Raw genomic sequence first — 19,053 nt, forward strand, 5'->3', positions numbered from 1 at the left:
GTTATATTACATTTAAAGATAGTATTTCTTACTTTTATTACTTTCTAGATTACCCAGTATCTCCTGCAAAATTATAGTGAGACTAGTTTTTAAAAAATGAATAATATGTATTGAGAGCTTTGGTTATCATCTATATTAAACTTGCTTGTCCCAGGCACTATTTATTCATTAAGCTATGAAATATAAACACACAATTACAAAAGCAAGCAATATTTCAACAATTTATAGTTAGTAAAATGATACCTGAATTTGAGGATTCATAGGAAATTAATATTCTATAATTATTTAAATAATGACATAAAGAAAGTTATTTTGCAGCAATTGGTTCACTTCCCAAATGTTCAAAACATCCAGGGCTAGGGCCAAGATAAAGCCAGGGGCCAGGAATTCCAAGGATCCCAAGCCAGTCCTGCTGCCTCCCCAGAGCTTCAGGAGGAAGGTGGATCAGAAAGCTCCCAGTAGCTGGGCCTGGAACCAGGGACTCAGCTGTTGGTATGCAAGAAACCCAATCATTTAACCCACAACCAACCAGTGCTGCCCCAGTCAGCTAAGGCTCAATTCTTGACTTAAATGAAAAGCCAAAATGTTGCTGTAACCAGCAGGGAGTAAATTTAAAGATAAATGCTTTTGTTCAAGCAGTCCATGACTACTTTTGTATCAATTTCTCCCTAATCAGAACATAATTCAGTTGTTGAACAAGCAGAGTGGCTTACAGAACTCAGAAAGTTTAGCACAGACCCAGTCTAAAGAATCCCTGAAGTATGTCTTCTAGTTTAGATATTCTCAAGAATCCAAATGACTTGTTCAGTCAATGACATCTAAGATTGGCTTTGCATAAAAACAACCCACAGAAATTCTACCCAATGAGATGAACTACCTCAGAAAACACTTCTGCGCTTGATAGCTACTCTGTTCTCTGAAAGTATTTTCTGGGAGAAATAAAGAACTGACCCAAAATTCAAAAGTCAAATATCTCAATAATCAGAGTTCAATTTTAATAAACTCCCCAGAAAATGAAAGCAAAGTGCAGATATTTCAAATGTGACTCATGGTGAGGACCACAGTGCAAGGAAAATTTTATCAGTATTACAGGTGTTTTCTTAATTTTCACTATTAGTTCTAATTTTTATGCAGAAAAAAATGATATTCAACTTATAGCTTAACAGGAACCAGCATCACAGCCCATTCGGTTGAGCTGCTGCCCACACTCCCATAGGAGCACTGGTTTGCAGTCCTGGCTGCCCCACTTTTCAATCCAGCTTGGCAGTGGAAGATGGTGTAAGTGCTTGGACCCATGCGGGAGCTCTGGGTGGAGTTCCACGTTCCCGGATTTGGTCTGGTTCAGGCCTAAATACTTAGGAAAGCACTCTTTCCTCGAGTATATATTAAACTAAGACAAACATCAATTCAGTAAATACAACTCTCAGTTATGCAGGATGTAACTCTAGGCCTTCACATGTGGTAAAAGGCACGGCTGAGGTATAGAAATGAAAGCTAGGGGCTCTTCTGTCCTCCAACATTTAATCTGTGGCTCTAATAAGTCAGCTGTGTCACCATTTCCTTGTTTATAAACTTTTCTTCAAAATACTTACTCCCTACTGGGACAAGGAGACAACTCATTTCCTGCTTATAAAGCAATTTTTAGGCAACAATACTAACATTAAAAAAAATGTGTAACATAGTACAAACTAAAATTAAAGCTTATACAGAAAAAGTCAAATAATTCTTCTGTGAAAACATGTAGTTTTAATTATATTTCATCAATCAAAATGTAAGCAATGTAAACAAATATGAGGTTTTATATGGCAAATTAAAAACAACCCTAAATAAAATGAACAGCTAAGTCTTATTAGTTCGACACTTACAAGCAATAAAAGTTAAAAGAGGATATGACATCAAGAATTAAGACAAGTTTTCACTATCACTTAAATTTAAAAACATATTAAGTGTAAAACTAGTATAGATGTGAGTGGTTTCTTTTCCAAAGGAGGTAAACTACACAGCTATACAACTTCCAATTTGGGCACTCTCCCTTATGGAGAGTAGAGATGCTAGCTTTTCCAAAAAAATAATCATTTCTTCAAGCTTATTGAAGAAAAGTTAAGTAATTCCCTTGTTCTAACACATGGTATGAAATAGTCCTATTAATATTTGAAACAAATCCGTAATACTTATGTTTTTAAAAACTAACTTGTAAAGCACAGATTATTTCTAATAAAAGTCAGTTCTGGAAATAAAAAATGCAACCTTAACACTGAATTAATTTAAAACAAAGAGTTTAGCAAATTATGTAACAAGATATTCATTTCAACATTAACAAAAATGAACAAACATTAAACTCATTTTATACTAATTAAATAATTTCTTGATTTTACTATTGAGAATATTATTTATGCTCTATTTCTGTTAAGACATTCAAAAAGATCTTGTTTTTCTAACTTTGTACACTAAAACCATGTGACCTTTTTGACATTTTTAAGAAACCACATGCACCTGGGGTTGTGTTAAATGTCAGACCCTTATCTCTCTGTAAAACAAATTATCTAAATTCTTTCAACCTGTTGAAGGCATTTCAAACCACAGAAAAGGAGATAAAAATGGTATTTCAGTTGTTTTAAGGAAGTACATGGTCAAATATACTATGTTTTTCACATTCATACTATAAAAGCATTCCCTAAAAATACTGTTTTTGTATGTTTTTAAGAATGCTTTTGAAACAAACGATAAAGCATCTGTTATCCTTTCTTGGAATGCAATATAGGTATATACTGAGCGAATAAAGTAAAATACTCACAATGGAGCTTGGCTTCATAGAAGCACTGCTCGTTAGCTACTATGATTAAAAACAACTTTCTAATGCAATAACCAACAATTTGCTTGTGTTGTTCAAGGCAGTAGGCACTGGGGTTTTTCCCCCACTTTTTTGTCCAAATCAAAAAGCCAACAATTACTTCATTTTCTTTACATTTATAGGAGACATGTCCCAAAAACAATTAAGAGGAACTTAGGCCACATAAGCAACTTTTCCATTTTGTGTATCACTTGATTGGTGTAAGAAAAAGTTTCAGTAAAGGGATGTCTAGCTTCTCTCCTCCACCAGCCCTCCTTGGGATCTCAGCATCCCTTGCAGTTTCACTTTATCCCTGCCAAGGGGACTGACTCCCAGCTAGTGTGCTGGCCTTTGCCCCAGGCTCCTGTACACGCCATGTGTGTCTGAGCACCTTCACACAGAACTTCAAACTCCCCCTCTTCAGAGCTACGATCACTCCACTCATATTCTACTTTATTCCTCTCTCCGAGTTCTTTAGCCCGTTACTGGGTATCTGCCCACCCTTCTCAGTCTAGAACTATTATCCATTGTTTTCAACCGCAGCTTAATCAGCAGCAGTGTGCAATCTGACAGTAACCTCATTACTACCCATAATGAATTCATTTCTGTCTCCTCTAAGGTGATCTCCCTAAAAGATGTCCATTAGATAATTTCTATTTAGTGTTCTAAATGTTTAAAGCATAAGCTTTAAACCCCTTCATTTGGCATGCAGCATGAAGTCTGTACATCAGTCCCTTTGGCAATACCGTCCTTCACACAGCCTGCTCGTGGCCCAGAGGCCTCCCGTCCGTCTCCTGCTCCTCAGCCTGTGCCCTGCTCAAGCCAACTGCCTCCACAGTTCCAATTTGATGCCACCAAGCCCATTTCATTTTTTAATTTCTTCATCCTTGAAAACTCAGTCACAACATGATAAAATACTTGTAAGCAAGCCTTTCCAATACTTTCACTTCATCCAAAGTATTTATCTGTGCCTTTCCATGTTCCCACAGCACCTGACAACAATGGGTACCACCTGCAGCAAATCAGTTATTTGTATTTCCAGTTTATCTCCTTTACTAAATTCATTATTTAAAAATTCCACTTTTTGTTATACCATTTTTTCATTCAAACATGGTATAAGTGAAATGTTCCTAAAGGTTTGCAGTATTCCTTCATTCCAATTTTTTATCTATAATCAACTGTACAATATAGTGATAATTACTATACTCTCACACAACATGTTTCTGTAATAAGGAACTATTAACTGGTTCCAGCATGTACAATTTTTTTAAAGATTTATTTATTTTTATTGGAAAGGCAGATATACAGAGCAGGAGAGACACAGAGGAAGATCTTCCGCCAAATGATTCACTCCCCAAATGGCCACAACGGCTGGAGCTGACCCAATCCAAAGCCAGGAACTTCTCTCCGGGTCTCCTCTGTGGGTGTAGGGTCAAAATGCTCTGGGCCCTCCTCAACTGCTTTCCCAGGCCACAAGAAGGGAGCTGGATGGGAAGTGGAGCTGCCGGGATTAGAACCGGCGCCCATATGGGATCCCGGGGCTTTCAAGGCGAGGACTTTAGCCGCTAGGCCACGCCGCCGGGCCCCTAGCATGTACAATTTTTAAAGCAAGTCAAATTTTCTCCAAAAATGTTGAGATTAATGTCTCTTCTGATTTAGGAGAGAAGGTTATTTGTTAGTCTTTTGCTGCATAAGCAGCTGACTCCAATAGCTAAAAATGAACTGGGAAATCAGAACATTTCTATTCATCAGAAGCTAAGTATAATTAACACAGGAATATAAGCTTAGCAGACTTCTGAATTTTACAGCAATTGAAGTTTATACTACTTGTTTTTGGGTCAAAAAATTTAGTTTTCCTCTTCGGAGGAGGTCAGATTTCCCCACCCCATCTGTCTTGGCTTTTTGCTTATATTTTAATTTATTTATTTTCCTTTTATCTGAAAGTCAGTGAGAAAACAAAGAGTGGGAGAGATCCTCTTCATTCCCCTAATGCCACAGGGTGCCAGGGACCCACTCTGCTGCCTTCCAGTGCAGGGGGCAGGACGCTGGGTCCCAGCAGAGCCAGGGTTTGAACCAGGCACTCTTATGCCACAGGGTGCCAGGGACCCACTCTGCTGCCTTCCAGTGCAGGGGGCAGGACGCCGGGTCCCAGCAGAGCCAGGGTTTGAACCAGGCACTCTGATGCCACAGGGTGCCAGGGACCCACTCTGCTGCCTTCCAGTGCAGGGGCAGGACGCCGGGTCCCAGCAGAGCCAGGGTTTGAACCAGGTACTCTGATGCCACAGGGTGCCAGGGACCCACTCTGCTGCCTTCCAGTGCAGGGGGTAGGACGCTGGGTCCCAGCAGAGCCAGGGTTTGAACCAGGCACTCTGATGCAGGACCAAGGGGCCACAATGATGTCTTACTGGCTGCATCAAACACTCAGCCTGCCCTTGGCCTTCTCATGGTGCCTTCAGCATCCAGCTTTCCATTGCTCAAGTTTACAATCACCCACAAAATTTGCAGTCTTTAGTATCTTAAAGAAATGCTATAAAGAGCAGAGTCTTGTCCTTCTGGATTAGTGTCACCATAAGAACAAACTTTCTCTAATAATTTTTTTCAGAGATTAAATAGGAAAAATTCCATGATGCATTATGACAGAACAAGTGATACAAATTATTACAAACTGAAAAATTAATGTGTAGTTCTGTAAGAAGTCTGCAATTCTTGATGCAGAAAAAGAAATCAGATTATTGGGTTGAAAGACCAATGCGTTAGCCAAAATAGGAAAATACACCTAATTTAATTTGCCTTATAAGCCTCATAATTAACAAAAACCTAGAGAGTAGTAAGATTAAAACAGGAGAATGATTAGGACTTCCAAAGCCTTTTTTTTTTTTTTAAGATTTATTATTATTAGGGCCCGGCGGCGTGGCCTAACAGGTAAGGTCCTCACCTTGAAGGCGCCGGGATCCCATATGGGTGCTGGTTCTAATCCTGGCTCCTCCACTTTCCATCCAGCTCCCTGCTTGTGGCCTGGGATGGCAGTGGAGGACGGCCAATGCTTTGGGATCCTGCACCCGTGTGGGAGACCTGGAGGAAGCTCCTGGCTCCAGATCAGCACAGCACCAGCTGTTGCGGCCACTTGGGGAGTGAATTATCAGACAAAAGGTCTTCCTCTGTATCTCTCCTCCTCTCTGTATATCTGACTTTGTAATAAAAATAAATAAATCTTAAAAAAAAAAAGATTATATCACTGCCTAGCACGATGAATCCAAAATAACATTTCCTGTTATATGGCATAATCTACTTTAGCTCTTAATATTACCCATGGATCTATTTGAAGGGAGAAATGAATTCCACTGTCCCATTCCAAAGTAAACACTGTAAGTGAACACTAACTCAAAATGAATCAGAAGTCCAAACAGGCACTAACATTATGAGAAGGGGAAACAGGCACTTGAAGCAGTAGCCTAAGTCTCTGATGAGGAGGCCTGAGGCCCATGACAAGTGCCTGCCTTGAGTCCTGACTCCTCTGCTGCTGACCCAGGCCTCTGCCCCTGGGAGGCAGAAGATGAGGGCTCTAACACCTGAGCCCTTGCCACCCACCCATGGAGGAGACTTGTACTGAATTCTGGATTCCTGGCTTCAGGCTGGCCAGCCCTATTTCAGGCATTTGACGAGTGAACCAGTGAATGGATGGCTTTTAAATTATGTAAGTTAAAAAAAAATTTTTTTGATTCTTTTAAGAAAATATGGGAGCAGGGGGGCTTGGCACAGTGGCTTACACACCATCTCATACTGAAGGGCTTGAGGTCAGAGCTCAGCTCCCACTCCAGCTTCCTGCTAAGACACACGGGTGGTGTAGTAGATAATGACTCAAGTCTCTGGGTCCCAGTCACCATGCTGGAGATCTGGATTAATTCCCAACTCCTGGCTTTGGCCTGGCCTGGCTGTGATTACCACAAGCATTTTGGGGAGTGAACTAGTGGATGGTGATCTTTATTTGTCTGCTTCTCTCTCTTCCTCTCTTTCTCACAGATTGTCACGGTGCCTTTCAAATAAGAGGTGGAAGAGGAAGAGGGGAAGAGCATAAGTCGACAACACAGAATCCTCCTGATCTTGAATTAGGAAATGGTTTCCCAGATATGATACCACTAAAATCAAAGCAAAAAAATAAAAATTGACTTTTCAAAGCTTCTGTGCTTCAAAAGATACCATCAAGAAAGCGAAAGTACAACCCACAGAATGGGAGAAACTATTTTTCTGATAAGTGTCTTGTGTACAGAATATGTTAAAAACTCTTATAACTCAACAATAAAAAGGAGTATCAACTTTTAAAATTGGCATATGGTATTTGTTCTTTTGTGATTGACTCATTTCACTGAGCATAATGGTCTCTAGTTGGGACCACCTGGTTGTAAACAGTATAATTTCATTCTTCTTAATAGCTGAATAATATTCCATGGAGTAGATGTACCACAGTTTCTTTAACCACTCTTCTTTGGACGCACATCTGGATTGTTTCCATGTCTTTGCTACTGTGGATTGTGCTGATGCAAATATAGGATCGCAGATCCCCTTCTCATATGCAGATTTCACTTCTATTGAGTATATACCATATGTTCTCTCTTATATAAGGAAATCAACATGGAAAGTGTAACTTCAATAATCCAATCCATACTGTTTTTTGTTTGTTTGTTTGCTTTTTTGGCTGTATCCCATGTGTTTTGATTTTTTTTTATTTCGGTTTGGTTTATTCCAAATAATTTCTTTTCTCTTGTCAAATTCATCACGGACTCATGCATTACACGCTGGCGTCATTTTTCCCAAGATACTTTTGTGTTTTCTTTTTGTCACCCATGTGATGGTTACTCAGTGGCGCGTTTTTTCATGGTGCTGTAATTTGTTGTTGATATTGTTATTGCTGTTGTTGTGGCTATTCTAACTCATACCAGTTGTTGACCTTGCTTCATGGCTTCCCACTTATGGAAATGTATAGTGATGGAGTACTGGGGTCTATCAAATACAGATATGGAGGTAAACTGGAACATGCACCCCTGCTTCCAGACAAAAGATGGATCCCAATGAAATTGTTGGACATGTGTAGACAATGAGATGCTGGACTGTCTGACATTGTCTGTACCAACAATGTTGGGGTACACTTAAATAAGAGACTGACAGAATTATGATTCCTTATGAAGGACTACACTATTGTAACAAAATGGGAATAATCTGATGGGGGTGTGAGTTTGGGGGGGATCCCAGCCTATACAAAATTGTACCACACAATTCAAAATTCAAAATAAAAATATATTAAAACTGAAAAAACATAAATAAAATAAAATAAGCAACGCGTTTGAATAGATATTTCTCTCTAGGAGATCAAACAAATGGCCAATAGCAAGTGAAAAGCAGTTTGACATCATTAGCTATCAGGGAAGTGCAAATCAAAACCATCTTAATACAGTACATCACACCCATCAAGAAGATTCTAAAAAACAAAAATACAATGACAAGCACAGACTAGGATATGCAGCAGCTAGAAGCTTTATACATTGCTTATGGTATATAAATTGGTATGTTCATTTAGAGAACCATTTGATGATGATTTCTATATACTGATAAGGAACTATCTCTAAGATAGCACATGATTCAAGCTACAGTAAAAAAAAAAAAAGGGGGGGTGGGGAAGGGCGGTAAGATAGCAGAATGGCTAAAGTCCTCACCTAGAATGTACCAGGATCCCATATGGGATGGTTCTAATCCCGGCAACCCTACTTCCCATCCAGCTCCCTGCTTGTGGCCTGGGAAAGCAACAGAGGATGGCCCAAAGCTTTGGGACTCTGCACTTGCATGGGAGACCCAGAAGAAGCTCTTAGCTCCTGGCTTCAGATCAGCTCTGCACCAGCCTTTGTGGTCACTTGGGGAGTGAACCATCGGATGGAAGATCTTCCTCTCTGTCTCTCCTCCTCTCTGTATATCTGCCATTCTAACAAAGATAAATAAATTTTTTAAAAAAGGAACATAACATGTGCAGGATTATACTACTACTTATTTACAAAAGAAAAAATATACTTAATATATTTGCTACATAAGAAAGTAAAAATATCAGTTGCCACCGAGTTTGTGAGCTGTAAAACAGAATATGAGATGCAGTGCTAGTTTATACTAACATAGGATATGAAATAAGTTTATACCTTTTATGCTTTGAGGCATGTGGGAGCACTATCTGCTGAAAAACAGAGGTAGGCATTCTTTCAGAACTAGCTAAGACACTGATATCAAATATCAGAATGCACTAGGAATTCAACTCAGGTCTCACACATGGGTAGCAGAGACCCAAGGACTTAAGACATCACTTGGTGTCTTCACAAGACTCAAAATGACAGGACCTGGAATCAGGAACCAGAAATGGAATTGAACCCAGGCATTCCAGCTTTGGGTGCACACATCTTACCCAGCATCTTAACCACTAGGACCAATGCCCGCTTTAATATGTCCTGATTTTTAATGTTGGAACTGAACCACACCAGTGGGCCAGACTCAGCCCATTATCTATGATCTTCAATATCATGGACAATTCTGAGTTGATTATTAGGTGTTTTCAACCCGCCTTTCCAACTGTCGGAACTCTAAGGGTACTTCCACTATAAAAGTAAAGTAAGTAGTGGTTTGGGTTTCACACCCAGGAGAGGAGATTCTTACAGAAGTACAGCATACTCATACAGTTAAACCATTGTATTGAACTAATCGCACTATTATTGCCTAATTTCTATGACTACTTATATCTATATCCACCAACTTGATTCAAGTTTGTACTTTAGACTTGGGTAAGTCTAAAATGGTGGATACAAAGGTAGCAAATAGGAATCAACAATGGGAAGATCTTAAGGAAAAGGAAGGAACATTCAAGAGGGTTCTTGCGAAAGACCTTGGGAAAGAATTAAACTCTTAGATAGAGGGATAAGTTTTGAGAATTTGTCAGAAGATCTGGGTCACCTGTAGTCAATAAAATCACTACAAGAAAAAGGATGCCTCAGCAGCAGCAACACCTAAAAGGAACTATAACCACTTCTGGAATTTCCTACAGTCCTACCAGGGGACTGAGCCTCTGGAACAATTCTGTCAACTGCTCTCAAGTCATTAGTCACAAAGTGAATTAGCTTTAGCAGAAAAATCCATAAAGCCAAAAGTAAATACCCAAGACCTCCAAAAGTTTAGAGATTTTCTTAAGATGTATTTTGTTCTATGATAATCACAAAATGACTTTTTCTTTTGATTAAAATTCACCTGTAACTATTTCCATGAACTGTGAGTTCCAATAAGAATAATAAGACAGTAAGATAACTGGACTGACATTCTGGAGGATCTGGCAGTCCACTGGAGCCTGCAGAGGACACCTGGTACCATAGCAGAGGAAGCAGAGCAGAACAAATTATTGAACTGCCCCGGCCAAGCAAAGACAGCAAATACAGGGTGAATGGAGACTCTGGGGTGGACTGTCAGCAGATGGACCTTGGGAGGATTTTCTCATCCTTGGATTGGCAAGATGGACAGCATTTCAGAACTCCCAAAACCACTCAGCAGATCCCTCAGAGCAGGCTCCATATCGGCGACTCTAGGACCCTGGGACGGCATCAGAAGGCCGTTCCCCATCCCCGGTACTGGGGCAGTGCGGCTGGGTGAGCTTCTCCCCTGTTTTCCCCCTCTTCCCTTTTATGCAGAAGGAAGAAGGGGAAGATTTGGAAACAACGTACTCACTGACACTCCCCTAGTCCTCAACACTTTCCACCCTGGTAAACTATAAACATCATCAGAAACAAAAAAATTTTAAAAATAGAAATAAAAATAGTGTTGCTGGTGTTCATCAGGTATCATGTATCATGGAAAGGAAAAAGGAAAAAAAACATGAATTGAAATGTGGGACAAAAGGTTTTGAACTTGATCAGCCTCAATTGATACAAAATTGGTTCAGAAAGAAAATGGTAAGGTGTTTTTGTAATTTTATAATTTTGAAATATAAAACTATCATTTAAAAAACATACCTTGTTGAGCTAGTGTTGATCTAAGCATCCCAGTCTTTGACCAGATTTTTATTTGTCCATCTTCTCCAACTGTACACAGAAAAAAACTTAAGTTTTTCTAAAGGAAACAAAATTAAGTTTGCATACAAACCAAAAATAACTACATTAACACTTACTTAAACACAATTTACTCTAACAGTACTTCAAAACTGTTAGTAAAAATGACTGAAACAGTTTTATCAAACTGCCCTAACTTCCATATTAAAATTTTATTTTCTTTCAATCTTAAAAGATTTACGAGGATAATATTTAAATAATACTTCCATTGTCACTGAACTCTCCATGTTAGAATTCTATAAAAAATATCTTCTGACACCAAATTTCAACAAGTTACTGAAAAGGGGAAAAAAAAAGAGGAAGTTGTACTTAGATTTGATTAATGGAGAGATTTTTCACTTGCTTTTTTCTAAATCTTTTTTAAAGATTTTTTTTTTTTTTTTTTAATTAGGAAGCCATATACATAGAGAGGAGAAGAGAGAAAGAAGATCTTCCATCCAATGATTCACTCCCCAATCATCTGCAACGGCTGGAGCTGCGCTGATCCGAAGCCAGGAGGCAGGGACTTCTTCCGAGTCTCCCATGCAGGTGCAGGGTCCCAAGGCTTTGGGCCATCCTCGACTGCCGTTCAAGGCCGCAAGCAGGGAGCTGGATGGAAGCCAGGCTGCCAGGACATGAACAAGCACCCATCTGGCATTCCAGCACATACAAGGCAAGGACTTTAACCATTGGGCTACTGCATTGGGCTCCGTTTTTTTTTTTTTTTCTTGATTTTTAAGACAAGTTACATTTGAACATATTTTTATGCTGGAAAAAAAAAACTGGAAAAATAGTTCTTGAAGACACAGATAAGAGACAAGACAATTCAGTGAGAAAAGGCCAACAGTATGACCAACATAGGTGTGGTAATTTCAAAACATATGCACACATTCTTTGTTAGTTCTCTGTTCAAGAGGTTTGTTTAATTCCCTCTCCTTAAGTGTGGGCTGCACTTAGCAGCATGCTTTCCATGTACACAAAGTGACGGAAATGATGAAGCATGATTTCTGAGGATTTGTTTAGAAAATCTGGGTTTTCTTTTTAATCATTGGGAGAATTTCCTATGTTGTAAAAGCATTCAAGCAGCCCTGTGAAGATTCCCAGGTGGCAGTGACAGACTTCTGTTAATGACAAAAAGGAACAAAGGACTCTTTCCAACAATTGTGTTGAGTAAGGCATGTAAAAGTAGAACTTAGAAGCCCAGTCAAGCTTTCATATGACTGATGTCCCATCCAACAACTAAAGACTCACAAGACACCGAACCAAAAGAACTACCCAACTAAATTTTTACCTGTCCTAAACAAAGCCAAATTCCAGTGAGTTGGGAAACTAATGAAGAAAGAGATTACTGTTTAAATATCATACTTGAAAAAGGGGGAAAGAGAGAAGTTATAGCTAAAAAAGAGTTGCTTGTGTTAGACAACATATTTCAGGATATGTTGCTTTGTAGTAAGTGATAGATAATAAAACAGTTATTGATGGGCCCAGCTCAATGGCTCAATTTGTTAATCCTTCACATTCAAGTGCAGGCATCCCATGTGGATGGCGGTTCATACTCCGGCTATTCCACATACCATCCAGCTTCCTGCTTATGGCCCAGGAAGGCAACATGATGGTCCAAAGCCTTGGGACCCTGCACCTGCATAGGAAGCCTGAAGAAGCTCCTGGCTCCGAATCAGTTCAGCTTCAGCCATAAACGCCATTTTGGAAGTGAACCAGTAGATGGAAGATCTTTCTCTCTGTCTCCTTCTCTCTGTAAATCCGCCTTTCCAACGGAGGAAAAAGCAGTTACCGATTCTTGGAGTAGAACAGAAGAGAGATAAAGGTCAGTTATACAAAAACATTTTTAATTTTAAAGAATTACAGCATAGTTAACTCTCAGCAGATGAAAGAAGTCTCCAGAAGCCACGTGGGAAAATGAACACTGTGACAGTCTGCATTATAACACTGGGGTAGCAGCCTAGAGCATATTCTGGCAATTATCTGCTGTTAGTAAAAAACACCAATGTTAGATAAAAATATTCTGCTTTTTTTTTTTCAAAAATGTATTTAAAATGTTATTTTCATGGACATCTTACCTGTAACTAATGCTGTTCCTTCGTAATTCCATCTTCCTGCAAGTACTGCTCCACAGTGAGCTTCTACACTTTTTTCCACTCTTCCTAACTTTGAAATCAGATGGAATTTACCTATAAAAAAGATACATTTGAAAAACTTCCATTATATTAATTTATTCAATTAACAAATATCTGTTGAGTACCTAAACTATGCTATTGAGCCGAGTACTGGGCACTGAGGTGTGAGCCAATAATATTCTTTTTCTACTTCATTCCCTTATTTGAAAGTCAAAATTACAGGAAGAGAGAGAGGAAAACAAATCTTGTACTCAGTGCCTCACTCCTCAGACTGCTGAAACGCCAGGGCCGTGCCAGGCGAAAAGCAGGAGCCAGGCGCTTCATGCGTGTCTCCCACATGGGGCACCAGCACGGGGGCTGTCCTCCTCTGCTTCCCAGGCTCACTGGCAGGACGCTGGATCAGAAGTAGAAGAGCCAGCATTCAAGCCAGCTCCCATACAGGACGCTGGCACGGCTGGCAGCACCTTCACCTGACACACCCTCTGCTGGCCCACAAACAATATTATCTCAAGGAACAGACAGATTTACTGGAAAACGGGGTCAAAAACAAAGTTATAAAACCTTGAAGCAACCAGCATATCAGACACATAATCTAGTACAATGATTTTCAGAAGGATAATACAACTCTAACATATGGCCAAGGACCATCAGAACAAAAATCAAGCTTATTTTTTATTTAGGCAGCTTGGCAATCTTGGTATTTTTTAACAGACTAAGGAGAAGTTTAAAAATGTTTGGAGGAGAGAGGAACCAAAGTAGTTAAGTGTATAATCCAGGTTTTAAAGGACTCACATGACTTCACACTGTGACAGACATTAGATAGGCAAAACAGGCCAGTTAGTGCCATTTTCAAAAGTTCCCACAAGTACATGTAGAAAGTAAAAAGAAAAAAAAATTACATCTTTAAAGAACATAAGCAGATGATATAAAGATTTCAAAGAGACAAATCAACTTTACAAATAAGTGATATAGAAAGTTCTGAGAAAGGCTCAATGTGATTTTTAAGTCTGGCAACAGTGGGGCTGGTATTTTGGCATATCATATGGATGCCAGTTCAAGTCCCAGCTGCTCCACTTCCAATTCAATTCCCTGCCAATGGTCTGGCAAAAGCTACTGGCTACTGTTAACCCCAGCTGCTGTGCCATCGGGGGAGTTACCAAGTGGATGGAAGATCTTCATCTCTCTCAGTAACTCCGGCTTTCAAATCAACCGATCAATGAAAATATTTTTAAACATCTAGCATTAGTAACAAAGCACAGCAAAACTAGAAACTTTTGCCAAAATCAAAACATTTTTTTTCTCTGCAGTGAGAATAATGTTAACAGCAGAATCAAAATGTTGAGTCAAACTTTTGCTTAAATTCACTTTTTACCCTAGAGTCTCAAGATTCTTTCCTAATATCAAAAATCCATTAAACTTATCTGTAAGTCAAAGGCTTTAAGGTAGGCTTTCAATATGTAAAGCCTAGCTTTAAAAATTGTGCCACCTAACCATTCCCACCAACAGCACACTTTCAGTTCTTTTGCAGCCATTTTGTTGTCGTTGTTACTGACAGCTGGTTTGTTTTTTCTAAATGGGCTGATTCCATTGACAACAAATAGCATTTTATTGAATTCAACCAACTCAGTAACCCAAGTGATGCCCTGTTTATTCTCTTTCTGTTCATTCATTCTGATGGCTTTCTTCCCCTCCGTTCATGTTTCTAAGCCTCCAATAGCAACCTACACTTCTCATCTGATCACTCACCAGCATCACCTATTTTTCCCCACATTTCCCTTTTAATTTTATATTGTCTAAAGGGTACTTTTCCAATATAACAAGATTACTTTGAGTTCAACTGTACTATTACTCTCTTTATGAGACTAATGAGTTGCGGCCAGTGCCATGGCATATTTAAGGTTAAGGTTCCATCTGCGTTGCTGGCATCCCATAAGGGTGCCCATTCAAGTCCTTGGGGCGCCACATCACATTCAGCTACCTGCTTACTGCTGGGGAAGCAATGGAGAAAGGCTCAATTCCTGGGGCTCCTGCACCCACGAGGGGACCCGGAGGAGGCTCCTGGCTCCGGATCAGCTCGGCTTCAACCCGTTTGACCATTTGGGAAGTGAATTAGCAGATGGAAGGCTACCCTGTCTCTCCTTCTCTGTAAATCTGCCTCTTTAAATAAAAATACGAACGAATAAATCTGTACATACCTTTTCTTTACAAAGAAAAGAGAACATCAAAGACAAAAACCTCAACAGAAGAAACTATAAAGATGACACAAAGAAGTACATGTATTGGCACAGCACGTGAAGCCACGACTTGTGAAGCCAGCATCCTACATCAGGGTGCTGGCTAAATGAGAATGCCAGTTCAAGTGCCCCACAGCTCTCCTTCTAATTCAGTTTCCTGTTCATACACCCGGGAAGACAGGCCAAGTCCTCAGGCTCCTCACACCCACGGGGGAGACCAGGATGGAGTTCCTGGCTTCAACCCATCTGTTGAGACTGATCTGGGGAATGATGGAAGATCTCTCTCTCTTTCTCTCCACCACTCTGCCTCTCAAGTAAATAAATAAATAAATAAATTTTGGATATTTTTAAGTGACATACAGTAAGTGTGACAATAATCCTGTGATCACTATATATTTGTAAAGGTCTGTTTCAGCAAATGTTAGCCTATCATGTAGCACATAATATCCACATAATAAACAAATGTTCCAGAGTGAATGACTCCATCACCAAATCAAACAAATATCAACTCATGCAAGAAATATATGTCCAGACATTGTCTTATAACCTATTCTAGTCTTTTGAATTTTTATCTATTGACATTCCCTACCTTAAAATGGCTAATATTGATTTTTTGACAACTGCTAAAACTGTACAACCTGGGAAAAACAGAATTATCTCTCAGCACAGATCTGAAGATCAATCCTGGGCCTTTGTCTTTTGTATCAGTTACAACTAGCACTTCCAGGATAAAGCACAAATAGAAAATTATATAAAGTAAATATTTTAAATCAATAATTAATCCAATTAATTGTTTTAGTTCTTCTGTACGGGTTTCTAAGCTTTTCAAAAATCACCTTTTGAAAATAAAAGTCCAAAACTATATACCAATTAAATTTTATCCAATTACTCGATAGAAGTTGGGCATGAGAAGAGAATACAGCCAGGACCATAACTGATTTGCTTCTTAATGTAAAATGATTGATTTGGGTTAATGGTTGATATTTAAACCCTGAGGAATAATATCAATCTGTACTTATAAATAAAAGGTAAAATTAAAAATTTGGTTTGGTCTAAATTAACCCAAAAAGACGAAAAAGTTATAAATGAGAAAAAAAACACAAAGGAAGCAGGTTAAAAACCTACAAAGCACATCTTTAAAAATTAAAACTGAGCATGAGCACACAGGAAGGCGTGAGCAAGGAAAGGCACACGAGCGCTGCTCAGAGGTTAACGGAGGAGACCCACGGGAGACGCGTGCAACAGGCCAAGGGAGGGGCCGTGACAGCTAGCTTGTGATACAAAAAAAAAAAAAGAATTAACGTGTATTTTAAAATGAGCATATTAACTAACATAACCAAATGTGGGAATCATTTTTATATCATTATGTTTAATACAAGATTTAAAAATCAACTTTCACTAACTATAACTCAAGGAATGTTGAATGACTTCCCGAGAGACTGTATTACAGCATTCCTTTGGATAGTAACTCTTTTGAAAAGTTTTAAGCATTTCAGTAATGCTAAAAATGGAAAGATTAAACAAACTGCTAAAGACATATAACCTTTAAAAAGTAGTATATAGCTCCATTAATTATTAAAATAGTAAATAATGCTAGAAAGAAAATTATTGATCACACAAAAACTTCAGTATCTCCTCATGACACTCAACTTCTCTGAACACTTTTTAATTTCTACATCCCATTCTCTGTCTCACACTTCTACATCCTTTCAAACTTGATAATTTATTTAAATACTTACTGAGAAACAGTCAAAGAGATACAGAGAGCGCACACACACATGTTGTGTGGAGAGAAAGGAAAAGGAGTGGTAAATGTTCAAGCAGTGAATCTGAATAACGGCTCATCTGAACTGACCTAAACTCAAGCCATTAATTCCGAGTCAATCCTGTTGATAACAGCCTGTTCTTTCTGCTCTTTCCATGTGGTGTTCCACTGACTAAAGTGACTCACATAGCAACGGGCACATGACCAAGCCAGCAGTGAGGAAGACACCCTTTCTGCTGACACTTCCCGGCCAGGCTCATGAGCCTGGGCTGCTAGCAGGCCCATGGGAGGAGAGCCCCTTCAAGAAACGGAGAGGGGTCGGCACAATGGCAGACTGGGTTGGCCGTTCCATTTCCAATCCAGATCCCTGCAAATGCTCCTGGGAAAGCAGCTGAAACTGCCTCAGGGACTTGGGCTTCTTCATTCAGTGGAAGAAGAGGGCATGCCTCCCACCTTCAGCCCGGCCCAGTCTTGGCTTCTGCAGCCATTTGGAAGTGAACCAGCAGACAGCAGATCCCTCTCTTTCTCTCTCTGTAACTCTGCCTTTCAAATAAATAGACACATCTTTTGGAAGAAAGAGATAGCAGGAGGGAGAGAAGAAGAAGGAAGGGAAGGTAGGTGAGTGAAAGAGATCAGGGACCTGATGCAGCTTGACTGAACATCTACCTCTGGGGACTGAGGGGAACCGAAAGACTCCATTTGTGCACAAGGATACTCTCAAATGAGATGTAGGTAGAGTGCAGTGCAGATAAAAACAGTCCTACTGTTCCCATGGAAACAAAAATTTACGCATTACCTTAACAAAAAAAGAAAAAGAGAATCAGACTACAGACAAATTTCATAAATCTTTAACTTTGTAACTGGAAATTAACATTTACTAGACAATAAAGCATGCCACTATATTTAGTGCAGTTATGTTATTAAGTTAGGTGACTATATCACATCTTTTAAATACAAAGATGAGCACGTAAGATCCATTTGAAACTTACCATCAGAACTTGTAAGGACAAAGCTTTCTGCCTGTGTCTGTTTCTTTACACCAAAAGTTTTTGGAAACCAGTGCAGATCGATAGGGTGAATGTCATCAGGAAGCTTGACTATCTGGCTTGTCTCGCTGGTTAACAGGTTCCACTTCACTATCTGGTGATCATCACTGCAGGAATACAACTCTTCAGCAGTCGTCCAGCCCACACAGCTTACTAATTCTTGATGTATCACAGCGTTAAGGAGGCACAAAAAACACAAAACAGGCTTAAATTTTAAGAAACAAAACGATTCATTGATGCAGACTATGGAAAGGAAGCAGAATGGCATGAAACATCTTTAAGTTTCTAAATGCACCTTTCATTATGTGACTTACACATTTTTACATTCTAAGAAAATAAACATCTATCAAAATAGTCATAAGAACACAAAGAAAGAAATTCAGATATAAAAGGGAAAGACAAAGCTCTGATTACATGGAAATTGAAAATCTGTTATAGGGTGGAGCACTGTGGTCCATGGTCCAGCGGCCCATCTCACTGCAGGCAGCCCTGACACCCCAGACTGAAAGACTGCTTCAATCAAGACAGCTGCTCACGTGCATGGGAAGACAGTGTCAGACTAAGAAGCACTTGGGCCTCCGCCATCCATCCTGCCACCAGACGTGGTTCGGAGTCCTGGCTTTGGCCTGGACCTGCCCCAGCCGCTGCAGCCATTTGGACAGAGAACCAACACATCTCAATCTGTCTCTCCTTCCTTTCCTCCCCTCCCTCCCTCTATCTCTGTCAACCTTTCTCTCCCTCTCTGCGTGTATGTGTGTCACTCTGCCTATCAATCTTTTTAAAAAGTTATTAAATTTAAAATATGTTACAAAAATTCTATAACCAAACCAAAGTTCCACAAAAGAAACCAACAGATCATAAGGTAGTTTATAAGGCAAGAAAAAAAACTATGTACAATGCTGGAGAACAGGTAGGAGGGAACAAGGAGCTATAAATTTTAT

At 39.5% G+C, this 19,053-nt stretch overlaps 1 protein-coding gene across 1 annotated transcript in view; it reads right to left on the bottom strand.

Annotated features, from left to right (window-relative positions):
• The window catches only part of IFT80 (intraflagellar transport 80), a 109,624-nt gene that overhangs the window by 80,320 nt on the left and 10,251 nt on the right, over positions 1-19,053 (bottom strand). The window contains exons 3-5 of the mRNA XM_058661499.1: positions 18,056-18,271; positions 13,011-13,121; positions 10,858-10,926 (exon numbers count right to left, since the gene is read on the bottom strand). Coding sequence (XP_058517482.1) covers positions 10,858-10,885 — 28 coding nt within the window. The 5' untranslated portion in view covers positions 10,886-10,926; positions 13,011-13,121; positions 18,056-18,271. The remainder of the gene's footprint in view (positions 1-10,857; positions 10,927-13,010; positions 13,122-18,055; positions 18,272-19,053) is intronic.

Source organism: Ochotona princeps, chromosome 3 (assembly GCF_030435755.1).
Source record: "Ochotona princeps isolate mOchPri1 chromosome 3, mOchPri1.hap1, whole genome shotgun sequence".
NCBI lineage: Eukaryota > Metazoa > Chordata > Mammalia > Lagomorpha > Ochotonidae > Ochotona > Ochotona princeps.